This window comes from Channa argus, chromosome 12 (genome assembly GCF_033026475.1).
Source record: "Channa argus isolate prfri chromosome 12, Channa argus male v1.0, whole genome shotgun sequence".
Classification (NCBI taxonomy): Eukaryota; Metazoa; Chordata; class Actinopteri; order Anabantiformes; family Channidae; genus Channa; species Channa argus.
The window spans coordinates 20,679,154-20,699,656 of NC_090208.1; the positions used below are offsets into that span (position 1 = coordinate 20,679,154).

Here is a 20,503-nt window from a genome sequence, read left to right on the forward strand (position 1 = left end):
ACATCTTAAGCTAGTGTTCCTCAGGGCAGTCTGATACAGGAAGTCCAATGCTGCTACCAGACTGTGATTTAATTAGATCATATCAATCCACTGAAATTATTTTTCCAGTCTGCTGACAGGAGAGCAAAGTACTTATCCAATTATCTATGTAAGGATGATTTCCGTTCTTTGACAGACAGCTGGGTGACAGCTTCTGTGAAAAATTCACATTTTATGCATTTATATGATGCTCTTAACCAGAGCCACTTAAGAGTGAAGGCAGCAGTAGAATAATCTTCAGTTCCTTGATCACAAACATTACTACATTTTTAAAATAGACCTAGAAGGGTGAGCTGAGGCAGCCGATGAGTAGAGGAACTATGATTTAGCGTAGAGAAGGTGATTTGGGTTACTTTTTGAAGGAATGGGTTTTTAGCTTATAACGGAGCGCTGCCTTTCTAACCAGTGGCAAAGTCATTCCAATTTTTGCCTTTTTGTGCTGATTCATTGTGGCCCACAGGCTTCTGTAAAAACCCCTGAAATTCATAATTGTAAATAATCCCATGCCAAACTGTGCAACAGTGTCACATTTCCTTTAACATAGCCGCTTCCTAAAGCCTCGGAGGAATCACTTCTCCACAAATAACTTCTTTGATCAAGGGGCTGCTGTGTGAAATGCAGACTAGTAATCATTTCCTTACTCAAGACGGCCCATTTGCACAGCTTGCAACATAAAACCACAGCAAATATATTGTTGAATATATTCCTGTGGATATTCATTTTCACTTGTCAACTTTGTGACCCCTTTACCTTCCCTTTGGCCTTTACTTGTGCACAAGAAAATTTAAAATGACACTCAGCTTTGTAAATGACCGAAATGTATTGACAGACTAAGTACTTGCCCAGGATTTTAATACCTAAATGAGGAAAAGCCCTTTTGAAACAGGCAATTCATCTCTGGCACCATCCTGAAGAAACCTGTACATATTGTGCACATATTTGTTTCATTTGTTCATGTTTCAACAGATTTTCAACACACTGAATAATGACTCCTAAAGGGCTCTTGATTTTTTTTTTTTGCATTTTTTCCTTGCCTCCGAGTTCACATCGATCTACTAGCAGTCTAGACCTCGTGATGAAATGCAACTATAAAGGACCAGGACAGCTGTAAACATGTCACCTCTGCTGGCCTCCTAGCTCTGTAGGGCCCTAACAAGATCTTTGTAAATGCCTCAACTGGAGGGCTGTTACGGTCCAGGCTAGTTTTACAGCCAACAAGAGCATTACACTCTTCTTTGGCTCAGAAACTACATTAAATAACCACTTTCTTCATGTCGGACATGTTTATGTGCAAGTGTATAATAACACTGGACTGCATTATAATTTTACCTAAGTGTTAACATACATGCTTATATATGCATATGCACAGTAATTTGGAAGATGGGTAATTAAGGAAGACCAAACAGAGAAAGGGATGTGGGTGGAGAGGTAAGAGAGACTTAACGGGATGTATTGATGAACTGTTCCCAACAGTTAGCAAAGTCTTATGAGCAAGGCAGACATCATCAGACTAACACTGAGAGTGTGGAGGCTTGTAATGGAATTTTATATAAGGGAGAGCACAGAGAAAGCAGGTATACCTCAGGCTCAGTCTCGGAGACAGAAAAAGTTCAGTGCTACTGGGCTGCCAGATGTTGCAAATTAAATAAGCAACTCTAGCTGTCAAATAACCAGCATAACTTGTACGTTTGCAGTAAAATTGGCAGCTCTGATGAATCATATTTTCCTCCAAGGCTGTCACACATTTTCAAAAAAACAAAACAAAAAAACAGATGCATTCACAGGTGCAGTCATCACATTATATGGCAGGGAACAAACTACTCCTACATTTAACACTGCCCTGGAGATGAACTGTTTGGAAACCATTTCATTCTTTGTGGGAGTGTGAGTGTAACAAAAACATAAAGCGAGCTAGTCAAGAAATTGAGATCTGTATTCCAACATGTCCATTCATTTAGAAAATGTCTCTTAAAAATACAGAGGCCCTCTAGACATTGACTACAAGACTGATACATGCCCACAGCAGGTAGAGCTGTATATGATTCCCCATTCTTTAAAAGCTTGTAATTAAAAGACTGAAGGAATAAAACTCTAAACCCCAATGCTCTCAGAATGATTGCATCAATTATTGAGGTTGATAAACTCCATCTGTTTATTTTCAATTAACACAATCTACAAGGGCGACCTAAGACATCAGAATGCCAACGTCCAACTCTGAACATGTTTATTCCAATGCTGTGCTTACATTTGTATTATTTTGTTTGTTGTTTAGCCTATTATATGACAAGGAATTTGTTTGTGTTGTTTGTCTTGTAAGTAGACTGCATTAATATCTGGGGTGTGTAATGGATGATTAAGCCCTAAACCTTCCTGAGTGTGTGTGTATGAGTGAGCTAGTAACACATCAATTAATCATTGTGTGTACCGACCCTTAATTAAAAACTCCCACTTTTCCCTGGACCCTAGCCCTGTGTGCACATCTGTGTGGAAGAATGTCTGCATTTGTATTCACATCACTAGTGCTGAATCTCAATATTCATGACTATGCATGGGAACTTGCACAACACTACTTCTCATACTGCAATCTGCATTTAACTGTGGTACATCCTGATTTTTTTTTAATTCGTTCTGCTACAATTTCAGTAAACTTAAGCTACAATATAAACTGTACGAATAATTAATGCACCATTAACATGCATTCCAGCCTCTGTGTCAGTGATTTACTCATTCTCCCGACTACACCTGAAGCCAATGCCTTCCTGAAAGTTGACTGGTCATTAACATTTCTCAATTTAGAAATCCATTAATGTTTCATCAAATTGTGCTTCAAGGCAACATGCTGAAGATTATCAAGAGCAATAACATGTTCTGTCTGCATGTTAACTGTGTTTATCTTTCATTTCTATGTGGGTTGGGTATTGGATGCTCTGCCGCCTACTCTCAATCCAAGCCTCTAATTGCTCTCTTTGGTTTTCATTTGTACTTGCCGCCTACACCTACACTTTAAAATTCTATTGCAATGTCTCATTCTTACTCTGCTACGGATTTCTCAGTCATCGAAGGTGCAATATTGGAAATTTACTCATCAGCAAGTGTAATCGTTCATTCTCCAACTACATCATCTACATCTAAACAGTGCACACACACAGCTGTGAACTGAAAGTAAGTGAACTTGGCAAACAGTTGACCAGTCTGCCATGACAGATAGCCAATCCCCTGGGAAAAGGACATCAGTCAGCCAACTAATCAGATTTCACACCTTCAGCAAGGTCATCACCTTCTCCTCACCCTCTACCAGCCCTTCTGTGTTTCCAGCTCTCACTCAGATTACAAATTAATATTCAAACAGTTGTCCAGGGCACTACAGGGGACCCTGAGAATGTATGCGTTTTTTGTTTTAGTGTACATGCATGCAGCTAAATTTAAAGAATAAAAAGACAGGCAGAGAGAAAAGGAACAGAAAAGAATGAAAAAAGAGAAATGCAAGCAGAGTGGGCACTGAAAGAGTGGAACCAATCAGGCAATGCGGAAGTTGCTGTGAAAACACTTTCTTCCGCTTTGAAGTTGGATTTTTGGCTACTAGTACAATACTAGTACAGATTTCTTCATTTAGTAAAATAAATATTCAAGAAACAATTTTTACTTTTTAAGTGGATATATATTCCCTCGTGATCTTCGTGATAATTTTGAAATTAATTTCCCCTTTTTCTGTCTCTACCTGGATTTGTGTCCAGTTGAATTTGTACATTTACTGACAACCTTATATTTTGTGGCTGACTGCTAAGTGAGAGTGAGAAAAACAGAATGGAAATGCTGGGAAGCCTAAAGCTACATCTGAAACAAACAAACAAAAAAACATTGTCAAAGAGAGATGGAGTTTTGAATAAATCATGAGTTATAGTTTTAACAATGGCAAAGGAAAGTGTACTAGTGTCTACTGTATGTAGCGAAGGGAGGAAACAAGTCAAATCAGACAGGAGGCAGTCTGATTGATTGTCTTTGTAGTGGTGTGAAGCAGCAACATTTGGCAACTGCATGGTTGGCAGTATCAATAACATGTTGGTGTGTCTTCAGAGCATTTGCATATAAATACAATTTCAGTAAGCTGCATTAGAATGGAAAATCATCCTTTGGGTTAGTCATCATTTTGGTTAAATGTTCCTTTTTTTGGCATCACACCTTGTCATGCGCCTCCCGTCTCGTGGTCCCCCTCTCTCAGTCACACCCAATTCCAGGCAGTTTAATCCTCATTATAGCTTCGAAGTTCCAATTAAGACCATCCAACTTCTATTTACTGGGTTTACACGTGTCCACAATAGCAAGATGCTGATTTTCTGGCTATAAACACATTTGTGAAGTCTGATTGGTGGCAAGACATTGTTGTTGTTGGCTTGACATGTTGCCTTATTAAGTGTCTTTCCAAGATGATAACAGAATGACAAGTTATGTTTGTGTAAAATGCTAACAAAGCACTGTACTGTAGGTGTTAAAGTCAAGTGCTTAGTTGTTGTTTACGAGGCCCAATGCTCTGTCATATTAACAAGTCTGCCCTTCTTTCTGACTTATGTCCTCTGCAACTTGTCCTTTCACCTGCCAAAACACTTTTATACGTTGAATGAGAAAAATTCCCATTCTCACTGCATTTAAAATATATAAAATAATTCCTTAGACAACATTTACATTTAGTCATTTCACATAATGTAAACTGTCTCAACTCCCATAATGCTCCTATCAAATGGTTGGTAGCTATAGCTTGTTCAATGTACTGGATTGGCCTATATACTGCATTAGATTACAAGGTACATGTGTCCATTTTTGGATACACAAATTAAAGACACCTTACAGCGCAAAAAAAGGCAATATCAGTGTTTAAAGTGGTGAAAAAAGTTAATTATTGTTACAAAAGGAACAAGAAACTGCCTATTTAAGGTGATGATTAAAGACACCTTGTTACATTTTGCAGAGCAGTGATTCTGTACAGTTTTTTAATCATGCAGTACATGAACCTTTCAGTGTGAGATGGAAAGTTAATACTTCTCCTGTGAGACTTTAAAATTTTAATACATTCAAGGCATTAAAGTTAAGCAATTTATATTGTATTTTTTTGGTCTTGCCTGACTTTTAGAGTCAACTTTGCTCTCATGGCTCACAGCGCTAAACAATTGATAAACAAGTTTGTCATTTTTTATTCTTCCAGTTCTTTTTTACATTTTCCATCAGTGTCGACTGATTCCTTTGTCCTGTTTCTTAGTTCTTTTCCTTGAGTCCACACAACCTCCCATTCCTCCATTCCTCCCTTCATCAGCTACAGTATCAGCCTACCTGCAGGGTCACTATCACTAATGGGATTTGCGTGTCTTGATCTTTTATTCAATTTCCTAAAATATGGGTTTTCTAGGACTTTTAGTTAGGAAAACACATCTAGACATATGCACAAACGCGCATACAATCACGGTGCATGAACACACGGATAATTACGACACTGTTTGTACGGTTAAGTACCGTGCAAGTGGTTGTTTAGAGGTGTGAAATGAAAAATGAGATGGACAGATAACCCAGCCCCCAGAGACACAAATTAGTGTGTCATTTTAAGTGAGTGTGTACATGACTACGTGTGACAAAAAGTGTGTTTGTGTGTTGTCAGTGTGTCTAAACCTATTATTCCTCTTACTGATAAGTCAATGATTAATTTTGTAGTCTCGTGTCTTTGTAAATGCAAGGTCAATGATCCTAGATCAATGTTTTTGCCTACTCTTGCCTAAAAATATAAAGGTCAGAGACAGCCAACTCTAGCCCAGAGAGGAAAGTGGGTCACTGTGTGTGTGTGTGTGTGAGAGAGAGATGAGGTTTTATATTATATACTGTGTAATAATAAAACTTTATTTTATTTTGGTCCAAGTTTAATTCACTAAAATAGCCTTGTTCCTGAGAAATTATATTCGTGAGAATGGGTCATACAGAAAGACAGTAAACAATAATAAAAGAATGGTCAGAATAAAAGCAGATAAGAAAATGGCAGGCTCAGCTATCTAAAAACAACAGATCCACATGAGAAGACTACAAGTAGACAAAGGCCAGACAGATAAAGTTTTTGGCAAAGAGAGACATATGAAAGCAGCTTGTGTATCATAAGAGTCAGACATGATAGTACAGCTCGTAAGGTAAGGTGCTTGGCCAGACAGGCATGTGTACACACACACACCCCCACACACCCCTCAAGAGAAATACAGTATGGAAACAAATACACAGTAAAGAGGTGCTACCAATATCCTCGTATTTAAAAATTTGTTGTACCGTTGCTACAAAGACATCACTGCAAGATTATATCTATTATCATGAGAAGAAAAAAAAACAAAAAAAAAAACAAAAAACTAAAACTGCAGAAGGCCACTGTATTATAAAGATATGAAATTTTGACAGAGTTGGTTCATTTTTCTGCTGTAATGAATGAGTAGTTCTGCTGATAATCTCTGCACAAGCAGGCTCAGGGTTTCTAAATTCACAGTAGCCCACATCTCCTATTTACAAAGAAATGCAGAACACACACTCTGAATTTACTATTCTGTTCCTTTATATGATTAATTCTAGTTTCCTGCAAGGATTATTCATGACATTTTCATAGAAAATATTTGCAGATCATGAAGTAAATTTTAGAAAAATGAAGCACGGAAATAAAGGCTCTTAAGTAAACACTGGGAGGGGAAGGAAGAAAGACAAGGAGATAATGTAGAGTGCAAACTGCAGCTGATCAAAGAGCCAAATGAGGACAAATATGTTTTAATGAAGATTTTGTACAATAACAATACCTTCCCCACTAAAATGAACCCATCTCTGGTCTATGATGATGTGAGATGAATAAAAAGCCATGTGACATAATCATGCAAGACAGAAATGCCATATAAATCCCACTCTTGCACTGACAAAGTGAGGTAAAAAGAGGGTCACGCATGTGGTGATCTAAAGATGGGAACTAGCCTGTGGCCTGACAGGAGATAATGAAGCAAAAAATTACAAAGGTTCTTAAAAGAGCCTCTCTAGGATATCAGCAGCCCATTCCTCACTTGTGTGCACAGACACACATGGACTCACAACCTTAGGCCAACTCAAACACACTCGCACTCAGTGATGAGGTAAGGAAGGTATGGAAGTGCACGATTAATAGCTTGACGTACAACTTGCAAGTTGAATCACTTTCAAAACAATAATGATGATTAACTAGTGATGGGCTTTTGCAAGTTTTGAGAAGCTTCATTGAGAGTTGTTGGGCGTCGAGTGCAGCATAATAAATTATTCTAGTCATGGATTCAGTTTCCTGCAGAAACGTGGGTGTGATAAGAACCCAAAGGGGAGACGAGGAGACTTGCTGGGACCATTACGTCAGGCAGGTCAGGTATAAGCAGACTTAGAGCCAACTGTAGTGAGACTGGCGTCTGGTTAAGCATACATAACACATGACTGGTTGGGAGAAGTCACAAAAAAACTGTCACTTTTTTTGCTGCTGTAACTAAACTAGTTGTCTGTCAGTGACCCCTTACGAGTTTCTACATTTCTTTTGCAGCATAGCTTTATGCCTCTTTGCTGCAATATATAATTGTAAACCATGTACTGTGATAACTATCATAGTGTAAGAATCTAGTCAATAAGCAGCCTTATGTATGATCAACAGTTTGTATAGGGCGTGATCTGTACTTACTTTGACATGATGTAGTTCTACAATTTAGTGTCGCTAATTCCAAAAGCAAAATTCCCTCCAGTGTTGAATTGGGTTAGTTCCTGTTCTTGGGGGCAGAGTTCCAGTCCAAAAAGACGTTTTCAACAAGGAAGCCTCCTAATTTCTAGCTGACAGGGTTTGTCACACATGACAGGTGGAACTTTATAAATGTATCGCTAGCTAGTTAGCAACAAAATTAGTTTAGCTAGCATGCTACTTGGATGACCAGCTATCCATGTGCAATGCAGGTAAACATACTGTACATAGACGTCTCTATGGGCAGCACCACCTTCCTTGTCTTTTCGTGTTACACTCTTCATCTTGATTGCCCTTTCACTGTTTTCCCCCTGCTCCTCTATCCATCTTGCACGTCACTTGCTTTGCCCTCATGTCTCATGTCCTGTCCATCACTCTCACCCTTTTTCCTGCAGATGTGACATTTTACTGCTGAACACACATGCCTGCACAGTGTCTTCTGTGCACATATCACGCAAATGCTGCCATGTGCTAAAATGCTGATAGACAAGCACAGACACACACAGAGAAAACAAACAGAGCTTTCTGAAATGCCAAACATAAATCGACACAACAGAGGAGAGTAGCATATTGTCAAGTGTTAACTAGGTAACAAACTTTGGTGGATGCATTCTGGTTCTCACTTCAATTTTAAGGTTATACTAAACAACCTTGACTATAGGAGCAAGCAAAGACTGAGCTCAAACATCTGGTGGAGCTGATGTTTTAATTTTTCACTGAGAGAATTTAAATTTAAAAAAGTAAAATAGGAGGTTGTCAGCAATTATCTCTCTGTGAACAGACCAAAGCATTAATAATTCTTGGATTTGTTGCCAACACTGTGGCTTTGTACTGGTGAGATTCCAGCACGTCACTAGCAACACTCTGCAAGGCCAGTGCTCACAAACACACAAACACTGAACCATAATTGCCACGGTAGTCAACAGACATTGGTCACATATGCCATATCAGATGCATTTTCATAGGGAGATAAAACATTAAATTTGTCCTCACCACTCAATTCAGCCAACTAGCTACACAAATTTTACACACTATGACATCAGCTAAATGCAATTATTAGCTTGTGGGACAGATTTTAGTCAGGGAAATGAGAAATGATTTGCTGGATGATGTAGGGTGTCCACATCAAACTGACTTCAACTGTTTTAGAGCAGCACAACATAAAATATGCGTAGTAGTGGAAAATTTATTCCTTCAGTGTGTTCGATAAGACACAACCCAGGTTCTCAGGAACCATCTGCTCTTCAATGCAGAAAGCTAAACAGTTACAGATTTAAATTTGTAATGCCAGGTGGGTGCAGTTAACTAGCTGGCAAGATGGGCAAAGTGGGCTCTCAATGTGCCATCATGTCCTGCACACTGTTCTTTCAAGCTGGCAACAGATGATGTCCTGCACATTTATAAAACTGTGAAAGGCTTGAAGGAGGAAGGATACTCTGTTTACCAGCTTAGGATGCAAAAAGGGAATGAGACTCAAAGGTGCTTTATAAAGAAAAAACATCAGAACAATTACAGCCAAAAACAAGCTTCTGCTCTTTTTCAAGGTAATATCATTGAGTACAGTGACAAGCACACAAGCACTTGGATGTTTTACTCTGGGACATTAAACAGCTTTAAAGTGGCAGACTTTAAATTCAGCTGTGTCTGAATTGAAGAAATAGTACGCTTTGCTCAAATTTCACGTAGTTGTAAAGAGGAACAGGAGGAACAAGTTTAATTTAAAACCTTGTATCAGTTATACAATGTCCTTTGCAGCAAGGTGCTTCTTTATTGTTGTGTCAATGCTTTACAGCAGTTCTTGTTTGCTGGTGCAGGAATTAAGATATTGGGCAAATCTGATCGGCACAGATACCAAGGTTTCAAAGATTCTTTACAGTAAGTAACAAATGTTTCCATCAGACAGCATAGATTTTATTGTAGTGATGGTATTAAATGGGTATTAGGTCAATATCCCAGGGTCTGTTTACTGTACATAAACTACAGTTGCAAGAATAAAGGGCAATGTCTGAAGGCCAATCAAGTCTGGCCTAACGTTCACTTTCTCACCCATTACAAATTGGCTGGCAGTTTCTAAAGTGCACTCCAAGTTAAATGAAAAATTAGAAGACCAATTTGACTTGCAATTTTAGCTCATTATGATTATTTCAAAGCAGACTAATGAATTATGACTGAGCTGACAAAAATTCCGCCTGCTGCAGCAATCTCATGGCCTTTACTTGTATGTTACTACAAATAAATTATGTAAAAAAAACTCTCACATACTGATACTGATCTATAATTGTGATGTGACGCCTCTCATTTACATTAACCATTATTGACATTCATTCTCAGAATATCTATAATCCTGTCATTGCAGGATATGAAAGCCATTCTCTTAATTTGCAATTTGGCATAAAACGAGCAGCGCTTCTCATTTTCTGAAAATCTGCTAACTGTTTTAGAAAGAAGACATTTTAAAAAGCCTGATCCAGCCTTTCAGCTTCAAAAAAAAAAAAAAAAAAGATGTTATGCCTGCAAAATGTCTGTTCACTAAGCTACTACAGAAGTATGGCATTTATTAGAATGAAAAAATTATTTACTTTCCTTTTCAGCTTTCCAACAGTAAAAACGGTAGGTGGTCTCAACTGATTACAAGACTTGTTTATCTTGCAGCTTCAACAACAACAATTCTTCAGCAGACATGTTTATTCCACAGTTTGTAACAAAAACATCCCTGGTTTCTAATGCTCAGTTTTAAGCTGTAGCCTTTATTAATACAGCAGCTTCAGAAAAAGTATTCAGATCCCTTCACTTTTTGCAACCTTTATGCTTAATATATACTTAAAACCCATTAGATGCGTTTTGCAAATGTGCTATTTAAGAGAAACCAATCATTCAGACCCTCAATTTAGTACTTCGTAGAAGACCTTTGGCAAGTATTCCAGCTTTGCGCCTTCTTTGCCAACTACCCACGAGGCGTGCACACCTCGATTTGGCCAGGTTACCTCATTTCTTTTCACTAATTTTCTCAAGCTGATCTGATTGAACGCGATCTTTTGCTATATGGCAAGCAGGCAATGACATGCCTTTTATTCATAGTGGCTTCAATCTAGCAAGTCTACCGTAAAGGATATTGACATGATTTGACAGCAATCATCATCGTTTAGGGATGTGTCTGCCTTGTTTTCAGAGGACTAGAACTACTTTCTCACCCAGTCAGTTTCATAACCGCGTAAATTCCATTCGAAACCTTTATATATCTAAATGAATAATGAGAAAACAGGGTGTCTGTGACTACAGTTTGCTAGTCTATCACAGAGCCACATGTAGAGCCATACAACCATTCACACACAAGCATTTTAGGGTGACCAATTACCCGACCTGCATGTCTTTAGATCATGAGAGGAAACTGAGGGACCCAGAGGAGAACCACAAGCATGGGGAGAATACGTGTTTTACAGGCCATTATGTGTAGACCAATAGACAAATATGATGAATTCTTAGAAGTTATCATAGTTCAGCACAACTTTCAACACAACATGGTGGGGAAAACAGGTGCATGTAAAACACTGTCAAATATTAGATAATTGTTAATTTTTAATTTCATTGTTAAAACTGTGTATAAATTTTAAAAAAAATAGAATGATTCTGTGCTTCTCTCTTGTTGAACTCAACATTTAGGTGATGTTTAATTTTAGCCATCGACTACAGGAAAACTTGGATTGTTAAATACTAACATCGCTTTCCATTGCTGACATTTTTATGATTGCTCAAGTCCAAATGATGAATACAAGTTTACTTTTTAAGTACAATACGCCACAATAATGAGAGTTCGTTCCTCGAACAACACTGACTGTGTTGCTTGGGCTTATTTAGGGTACAAAACACAATTTTATTTTAAAAACCCCAATAGACAATTTAAATGTACACATATGATGTGTTACATGACATTATTAGCTTATATGACAGGTCCATAAATAACCCATGCAGCTTATACTTGAGAGCTGATAAATCAGTCCCTCCAGGAATTTGTAATGTTGCCATCGTAATAGTCAACTCAACCACTCTTGCATAAATTCTATATGACCTTGCAAGTTAAAACATAAAACACTGCAAAATGCATCATCTTTTTTTGGTTCTTTGAAAAGCAGCCACGCATTTAGAAATTTTAGGTCGGGCTTTGTGTCCAAGAATGGTGAAGCAGTTATATATATACACACATTACACACACACACACACACTATAATTTGTACTCAGCAGCTGATTCACCCCATAAAAATGTCAAAAAGCTGTGTCTGTCACTTCCTTAGTTTTAACTAGATCACACAATTAACCATGCTGGACTTGTTTGATAAGATTTTCATGGGCTCTTAACCCATCTTATCAGCCAATTCACAAACAGCACGATCAAACTTACACCTCTGCTGTCAAGAAATATTTACTCCTCATGTCAAATGTTCAGGGTCAATGACAATGTCAGATTGATGCTAAAGCATTTTGATATTATCCTCTTCTAAGTTTCCCCATCAGATCAGGAGGTCATCATTTTTTCATCTGGTAGCAAACCAAGAACTTCACATGCAAAAAACAACAAACACAAAGCACTAGACCCATCAAGCAGACAATGAGATGAATGTCCTACCTTGACCCCTCGCACTCTGAACTCAGCCAAAGCTCTGCTCATCTTTGAAGATGCTTTCTGCAGGTCCTTCCCACTGGCGATGACTTTTACAAGCAGAGAGTCATAGTGGGGTGAAATGATAGCACCCTGGAAAGCTGAGGCGCTGTCCAGACGTATGCCCATGCCTTCACCACTTCGGAAGACCTGGCAGTAACAGGAGAGAGAAGAGAATAGTGAGGGACTTTATAGCAGAAATATGTCTTTAACTGGGTTTCTATTCATGCATTAGAAAAACAAACAAAAACACAAATCAAATCAGAGTGATTAATACAGAGAAATTATTAAAGTACATATCTTTTACCATTAACATTTTTACCTTACCATTAACTAAATTGAGACCATATATAAATGTATTCAAGTGCATTTGGTGGCAGAGGGTTATAAAATACAGTTTAAATACTTTCCAAATCAACATTTGTTTTCATTATGGCTAATAACATTTTTTAAGAAATATTCATGACAGTTAAATGCAACATGTCTTTCTCAATAAACCAAGACAACTAAAAGGTGCGACACTGGATTTTATACAACTCTGAATTCGACAGTTTCCCATCTTACGTTAGAAGTAATGATGGAATGGCAGGAGATTTTAGGTCCGACCGCGAAACTCAAACCAATTTTTGTACATCAACCTCACAGCTACACAAAAATGTAAACTTGGTATTGAAGAGTGTTAAATGAATAAAACTCACAACAGGATTTTGTTTTTTTCCTTTAGTTAAATTAGTGAATAATTAACGAATTAATAACATCCAGTATGTGCCAAAAATGTGTATTTACATTAATGCGCACTTATAAAGTAAGGGCAGAGAAATATACAAGCAAAGCAAAATAAAGAGCGAGGGGAAAAAACAAACAAGCTGAGAGGAACAAAAAGGCTGAACTGTTCCAAATACACTTAGTAACTCAGCAGGGAGGGAGGAGAAGAGATGTGAAGAGGAGAGTGAGGACTGTTCAACACTAAAACATATGGAGCCCTTCAAGGCCTGGAAGTGAAAGAGGAGCAGAAATTACAATTATAACAATGTTGTGCCACACTCATGATATGCTGTTACATTTTCAGGCAATGTAGACATGCAGAGCGGTTAACATTTGTGATAAACAATAGTTTTTTTAAATATTGTTTTGCTCTTTACAACTTACTGTTTTAGATTGAGTAATTACAACCTCATTCTTCAAACAAGCTCTTTGGTTAATCTCCAATGGCTTAACATGCAAAACATAAAAAGCAACTGTCTATTTTATATATAGCTGAGAAATGAATGACATGTAAAAGTAAATAAAATATTGCTGCCCATGCATACTACCTCTACATCATGCAGTTTCAAAGCTCAAAGAACCAGTTAGCCTCTTGCTGCTATTTGATTTTCGAAGCTCAGGGCTGGTCATCAGCACTCCAATTGTCACTGAAGTAGATCTCAAAGCTCCACACTCACTTTTTAATATGCATGTGAATAACGTGAGGTGCAGGCCTCTCTGTATGTAATAAATGTTTTATAAATAGGTTTTATATTTGAAGAACTTTTTTCTTAATATTACAAAGTTTTTGGAAAAACAAAAAATTTTTTGTTTAGCTGAACTATAAAAGCTGTGTTTACTCGTTTTAACATTTTTTCTGATATTTCCTGAGGACAACAGTTTTCTAGTAAATATTGACTGATCTACTTAAAGTGGAGGCAATTGTTCGAAACACACTTGCATTAGCGGTTATCATTCTTAAAGGTAACCCAGGACTCTACAGGAGGGCCTTTGTCTAAATAATGAAATACTCTTGGGACAATTACCACGGTAAAACAAACAAAAAAGATATATAAAAAAATTACATTTATTGTACAATAATATTTGGTCCAAATGTTATCAGACATAATGAAAACTCACTCTGTTGCATTGACTACTGTAACTCTCCCCATAAATCCCTTCATAATTTCCAACTGGTCCAAAACTTTGCTGTCTGCATCACCACCAAAACATCCTCATTTACTCCCATCACCCTTATCCTACAGCAACTCCACTGGCTCCCGGTTAACGACAGAATAGAATTCAAATCCTCCTGTGCACCTTCAAGGCCATTCACAACCTCGCCCCCTCATATCTATCTGATCTCCTCCACATCGCCACCTCCTCCCGCTCTCTCAGATCTTCCTCTTCCTTCCACCTCACGGTGCCCCTTGCTTGCCTCAGCACATGGGGCTTTCAGCCGCTCTGCTCCCACACTATGGATCATGAGAAACATTGACTCTCTTCCGGTCTTCAAATCCAGACTCAAAACCTACCTTCTTTTTCTACAGGTAGCTTTTAATGAATCATATTGGCCCCCTTGCCTCCCCCTAGAATGTCCTGGTTGTCTGATTTTAGGATTTTTCTGTAAACCTCAAACTGATTATTCTTACAATGCTTTCAGATTTGTTTTGTGTATACTATAAACAGTCTAGCAGTGAAAAACAGGCAGGAACCGATTAAATCCACATTACGGGCAAGAGAGGCACAATCAGATTTTTAAAAGTACTTCTATTCATGGAAACTTAATCACTGTAATGATTAGAAAACACACTACAAGGCCCTATAATTCCACAAGTGTATGGCTTAATTTCTGTTACAAGCCCAGATGGGTGATGACAACAGCAACTGCTATGTTGTTTCCTAGTAGCCCAGGTGGGAGAATAAGAGGTGTTTTCTTATCTGACAATGATTACTCTAAAGACATTGAAATGAAAAACATTTTTTGGAGTTTTTGGATCTTGGTCCTGAAAACACATAGGTTATGAGAATTAAAAATAAGAAAAAAGCCTAATCCCTTTCTGTACTGGTAATCACAATCATATTTTAAATCCATGAGTATAAATAGGATATGACAGCTCACCTGTGATGACAGATTAAATCAACACCTAAATCTATCCAATGTAATGCAGTTTGTGCCATGTAAGGTCAAGTGGGTGCATTTCTACTACAAAAGTTTCTGTGAGTTGGGTTTAAACAACAATTTATCAATGTAATTTGCTTTAAAATAAACTGAACAGCAATGAGGCAGGAAGGTGTATATAGTACACACACAAATATCCACATGGGGAAACATTTTGAGGCCTTAAACATTAGCCAATATTGTTAAAAAAATTCCTCACTGTCCTGCATGTGTCAAGAGACTAATCAAACATGTACCAAGACAGATGTTTTCTGTTACGCTTTACTGTACAAACATATATATGAGGTATATAGTTGATTGGAGCACATAAAATTAGTCGAGAGGAGCCTCTGTTTTTAGAACCACTCAGACGGAAATTGTTTTGCAGGAAAAACAAAAAACAAAAAAAATGACTCAAAATGTATTTCCACAACTGGACACACATTCAACTGTTTTGCATATCCTTACCCATGACTTAAAAAAAAAAAAAAAAACATGCAACAAATTATTTTTACTCACTTTTTGCCCAGCACTCGCATATCTATGTTCGACTGTAGATGGAGGGCCAACAGTTGTATGCTGTGGTTTTGTGTGAATATTCAGGGGATTCAGGGGCTTCAGGGGATATAGAAGATGAGATAAATGGTGCAACAGCAACACCCCATAAAGACATGAGGTTTATCTCATGCACATGCAGTGCCACAAAAAAAAATCTTTAAGCCAGAAAGAAGCACAGGAGTGAGATACTGTACAGGCAGAATTAAATGAAAAGCCAAGTACCATGTTAATAATTGAACTCAGGGCACAATCTAACAAGTTACCCCCACTTTCTTTTCTCACAACCTCTTCGTGTCATTGTCTCTCACGCCATCTTAACTTTCACACTGTCTTGATATTCACATACTATAATGTAGGTAAAAAAGTGAAATGGTCTTGCAGACACATACCTACTGTATGTGGATTTGGTCCTCTGTGGCACTGCATACAGTACTTGCACTTCGGTGCAGACTTGCTCCACATCTAAATTATCCTGCATCAGCCTCCTTGTTTTCCTGTGGATTCCTCTTTATCAGTAATGTCAGTACAAACAAACATTTCCACGGTCACATTAGGACTACCTAGATCCTTACGACACAACAGTGGGGATTTTTTTTACTGTCGGTTCACACCAGTTGCTCTAAATGCAGTTTGTTTTTTACAGCACACTGCGAGTCTGTCTTTCTCCTCTGTCCCTGCTTTTTATCTTCCTCTCACAATCTTACCATTTACAACCCTTTTCCATTTTCTGTGTATAGTCCTTAGAAACCTTCCTATGCAGCACAGGCCAGTGGTGTATTTCACACCCAATATTTGAAAGAGTGGTAGCCTGTCAAAGTGACATTAAATATCCCCACTGCTCAGCTTGCTACACAGTCTCAAAAGTGTCTGGAGTCTCTAAAAACACACTTGTCTTTCAGGAATTCCGAAAAACAGGGCGATTTCCCCACTGATGCAAACGCATTTTTCGAGAATGGCTTCAGGATGGGTTTCAAAGGCCCACATAAAATATGCTGAGCCCATGGTAGAAAGTGAAAAATCTGAACAAAACAAAGCCAACTCCATGAAAAACAGCTACACTGCTTAGGTTGACATTGCTTATATGGGGCCATCCTGCCATGATAAAGCAAGCGAGCATGTGTTAACAGGAAGTAGAGCTGAATATTTACTGGAGGGAGAGAGAAAGTCTGATGTCCATATATTTTAGACACACTTTAAAAGCAGTTTGTCACTGTGTTGGCAAGCACACATCTATGCATGTAGCAGAGAAACAGACCGTAAGCTGTTATGTGAGGTCAAGTTTTGGCCACTTTATTAATGTAATTTAAATAAACCCTACTGTTTAAAAAACAACAAAAAAAAACTAGTTACCAATTTTGCATTTGGTTAAAGGAAAACATTGAACTGAAAGATAGTAAAACACTTTGTAAAGCTTGGGTTAACAGGAAGTGGGTGTGTGAGTTCAAAAAACAGCTAATGCAGCCCAGTCAGTTTGTACGGGGTCAGTAACTGAATATTTGCATAACTAATGACTGACCACATTGTTAAAACTTATTAGTATGTTGTTCATATATAAAATGTTATTTTAATGATGTTGCACAACTTTGCTGCCTGCTAGGGAAACAATTACTGGAGGAAAGACCTAAAATAGTCTTGATAGTAGGACTTAGGTGGTTTCCACTAACAACTGAACAAGGCATTGTACAGTAAGAGTCTGAACACATTTAGAAGCTCAAAAATGAAAATCCTCAGGCTCCTTAGGTGGACCCAAGACTAGGTCTCAGTTGACTTTTTATTCATTCATTCATTCAATGTATTGACAATAAAAACTCTCCAAACCACAATTTACCATTACGTTCATCTTTTATCTCCACTTTGCAAAACCACTTTAAAAACTCCTTTATAGAGTCTCATTTATGGCCTCCCTCCCTCAGCTGTCGCCTTCTCTTTGACGTTCATTCACATCAGACCTGGTACCTACACTGTAGTTCCCTTCACCTATTTGTTGCCAGGCTATGTTTATGTGGGGAGCACAGATACACTTGATTATAATGTATGAGAAGGAAACAGCTGAAACTTGCCGTCTGCCAGCTCTGTGTGTGAAGCAGACAGACAGAAGGTGACAGCAATATCTGAGCTCCAACTGATAGCATACCAATTAGAGAGGGAGAAGACCATATGGAGAGGCACAGGCACAAAGAGATAAAGAGGGGCAGGGAAAGAGACCGTAACACACATAGATGAGAGGAGAACACAAGTACCATGTTAATGTCTGAAGTTGAGCTGTGAGCATGAATCTGGCAGTGCAAACGGAGGTGAGAGAAGAGAAGCAAGATAGAGAGGACTCAAGTGAAAAAAGTTTGTTTGCTGGTCATTTATACTTAGATAGCAAAAATGGGCACATAACAGGACTTCAGGATTGTTCCAGCATGAAGACTACACATGCTGTGCTTTTCATATGGGTAAGGTTTCGTTGTAACCTGGATGAGCGCAAAAAGTAGAGCCTCTCTCCCTTCCTATAAGCACCGTTTCAGCTTTCAGCCTAGGAGAGTTTTTGGAGCTGCCAAGTGCCAGATACCAACTCTAAGATAAACAAATAATTTGACACAGAAACTGTTGCAAACTTCTCAACTTTGTTGAAACTAGTGTTGGAAACTGTCTCAGAAGCATCTTCCTACTTTTTTTTTTACTTTAATGGCTAAAAGCATAAGTGGGTTGACTCCCAAGGAATTTGCTGACAGTTTATGGACAGCCATGAAAAAAAAAAATAAAAAATCTGTCCATCTCCTAATTTAATTACTTATGTCCTTCAAAACTGGGTGTCCTGCTGTCTCAAATGACTAGGTTGCATGTCTGTATCATGTATCTACTCAATTAAAATCTGGTTTGAGTATGTTAATGCAATCCCCTCCGAGCCAGCATATTCACTAAATTATGAAACCGATCTATTTTAGTTCAGCTGATCAAAAAGAACTTGTGAAAATCATGTCCAGACACTTTGAGCCTAACAGGGCTAGTGCTCAGGTATTTATAGCAGCATTTGATTTTATCTGAGTTGAAGTCAGATGCCTGGTTGTTTTAAACTGCAACTTCTCGTCTAGCAGAAAAATAAAAAATCTTATACAATAGCTTCTAGGGGGAAAAGAAGTAAAGCTAAATCATTGACGAAGGGAAATATGTCATGGGACGGATGAAAACATGGTGACATGTGTGCAGCACAGGGAGCTAAAATGGCCACTGGAATGAACAAGTAACTACTTTAGCTCAACAGTCTCTCTGCACGCTCAAAGTACACCTATAAACAAAACAGACTCTTTGCATTGAGAAAACACCAGAGTTGCTCTAATGTGTTTTATTCTGATGGATATCGCAATTACAGCCTGTACGCATTTAAGATCCATCTTGATTGAGAATTTGATTTACTAAAATCACATGGGCTTGGCTTAGACAAGTAGGCTGTAAATCTGGCCAGTATATAGGAGACAATGTTTGCCATCAACTTTTGAGGGGTCAAAAAAGAAAAAGCTGAGGATTCTGTCCATTTGGTATTCTGTGCTTGTGATTTATGCCAAAAAATTCTGCACACTTAATCCTCTGTAGCAGGAGTGATCTTGTGGATCATCTATCTACACACTGGATTATTCAAGGCATCAGGAGGTCACCCGTTAGCTACAAGTAAACAAAAATTTACACTGATCTACTTTAATATTGATCATCATCCAAATAGATTGCAGAACCAAGGCCTTGGTGTGGATAGTTACTGCGGTCTATACACACACACACACACACACACCCCCTTTGTTTCAAATCATTACCGAGACCTGCACTGTGAATTAATGACTGCATTAGCTTGGCGAAATATCTTCTGCTATTCTGACTGGTGACCACTGACAGCCAGATGTATTGGTCTCACTTTAATTAAAAGTCATTCCCCGTCTTTGTCTGTCCCTTCACAAGCTGTCCCCAAAGCTAGAAATAAGGGAGGCATGACAAATCCAATTTTGCTAACAGAGTGTTAACTGGATATTCTTTTAATGTTTAGAAGAACATGTTGTAAACCACCTTTGGTGCAATTTTTTACACTTTTTAATTAAAAGGACTTTTATTTGGAGTTTCCTTTTTTTCTGTTCTATGTTTTACTAAGGGAAAAAAAAAATAAAAATAAAAAATCACCCATGGAATCTACACACAATGCACTAACTCAAGAAAATGTGGATGGTCCATTACATATCTAGACTGCATTTTTTTCCCACGACCTTTTATAATTTTCTGTTTATCTGTGTCCGTACTTGACATGTGCTTGTCTGAAGCTTGCCTGGCAGTCCACAACCTTCACTCAAGTACAGTACCTGAATCCAAACATAACCACGCCACTCATCTTTGAAATTGAATTGGAGGAAAATTGAAAGACAACTTCATTTCCGGTCTCTATACATGATCTATTTTTTCATCTCACAAAACCATCATCTTCGCCTCTCTTCATCCTTCTCCCACTTTGTGTCTTTGTCCCTGGAGCATCACTGGCTTTATTTATCCCTTTGTCTTTCAGCCTTTCCGTTTCCTTCTGACCATTATGTTTTGTCAATTCAGACAACTGGCCAGGGCCCCAAATACAGTAGGT

General features: G+C 38.1%; 1 protein-coding gene across 1 annotated transcript in view; it reads right to left on the reverse strand.

Annotated features, from left to right (window-relative positions):
• Positions 1–20,503, reverse strand: part of pcxb (pyruvate carboxylase b) — a 255,727-nt gene that overhangs the window by 128,664 nt on the left and 106,560 nt on the right. Inside the window, exon 12 of the mRNA XM_067525430.1 lies at positions 12,408–12,590. Coding sequence (XP_067381531.1) covers positions 12,408–12,590 — 183 coding nt within the window. The remainder of the gene's footprint in view (positions 1–12,407; positions 12,591–20,503) is intronic.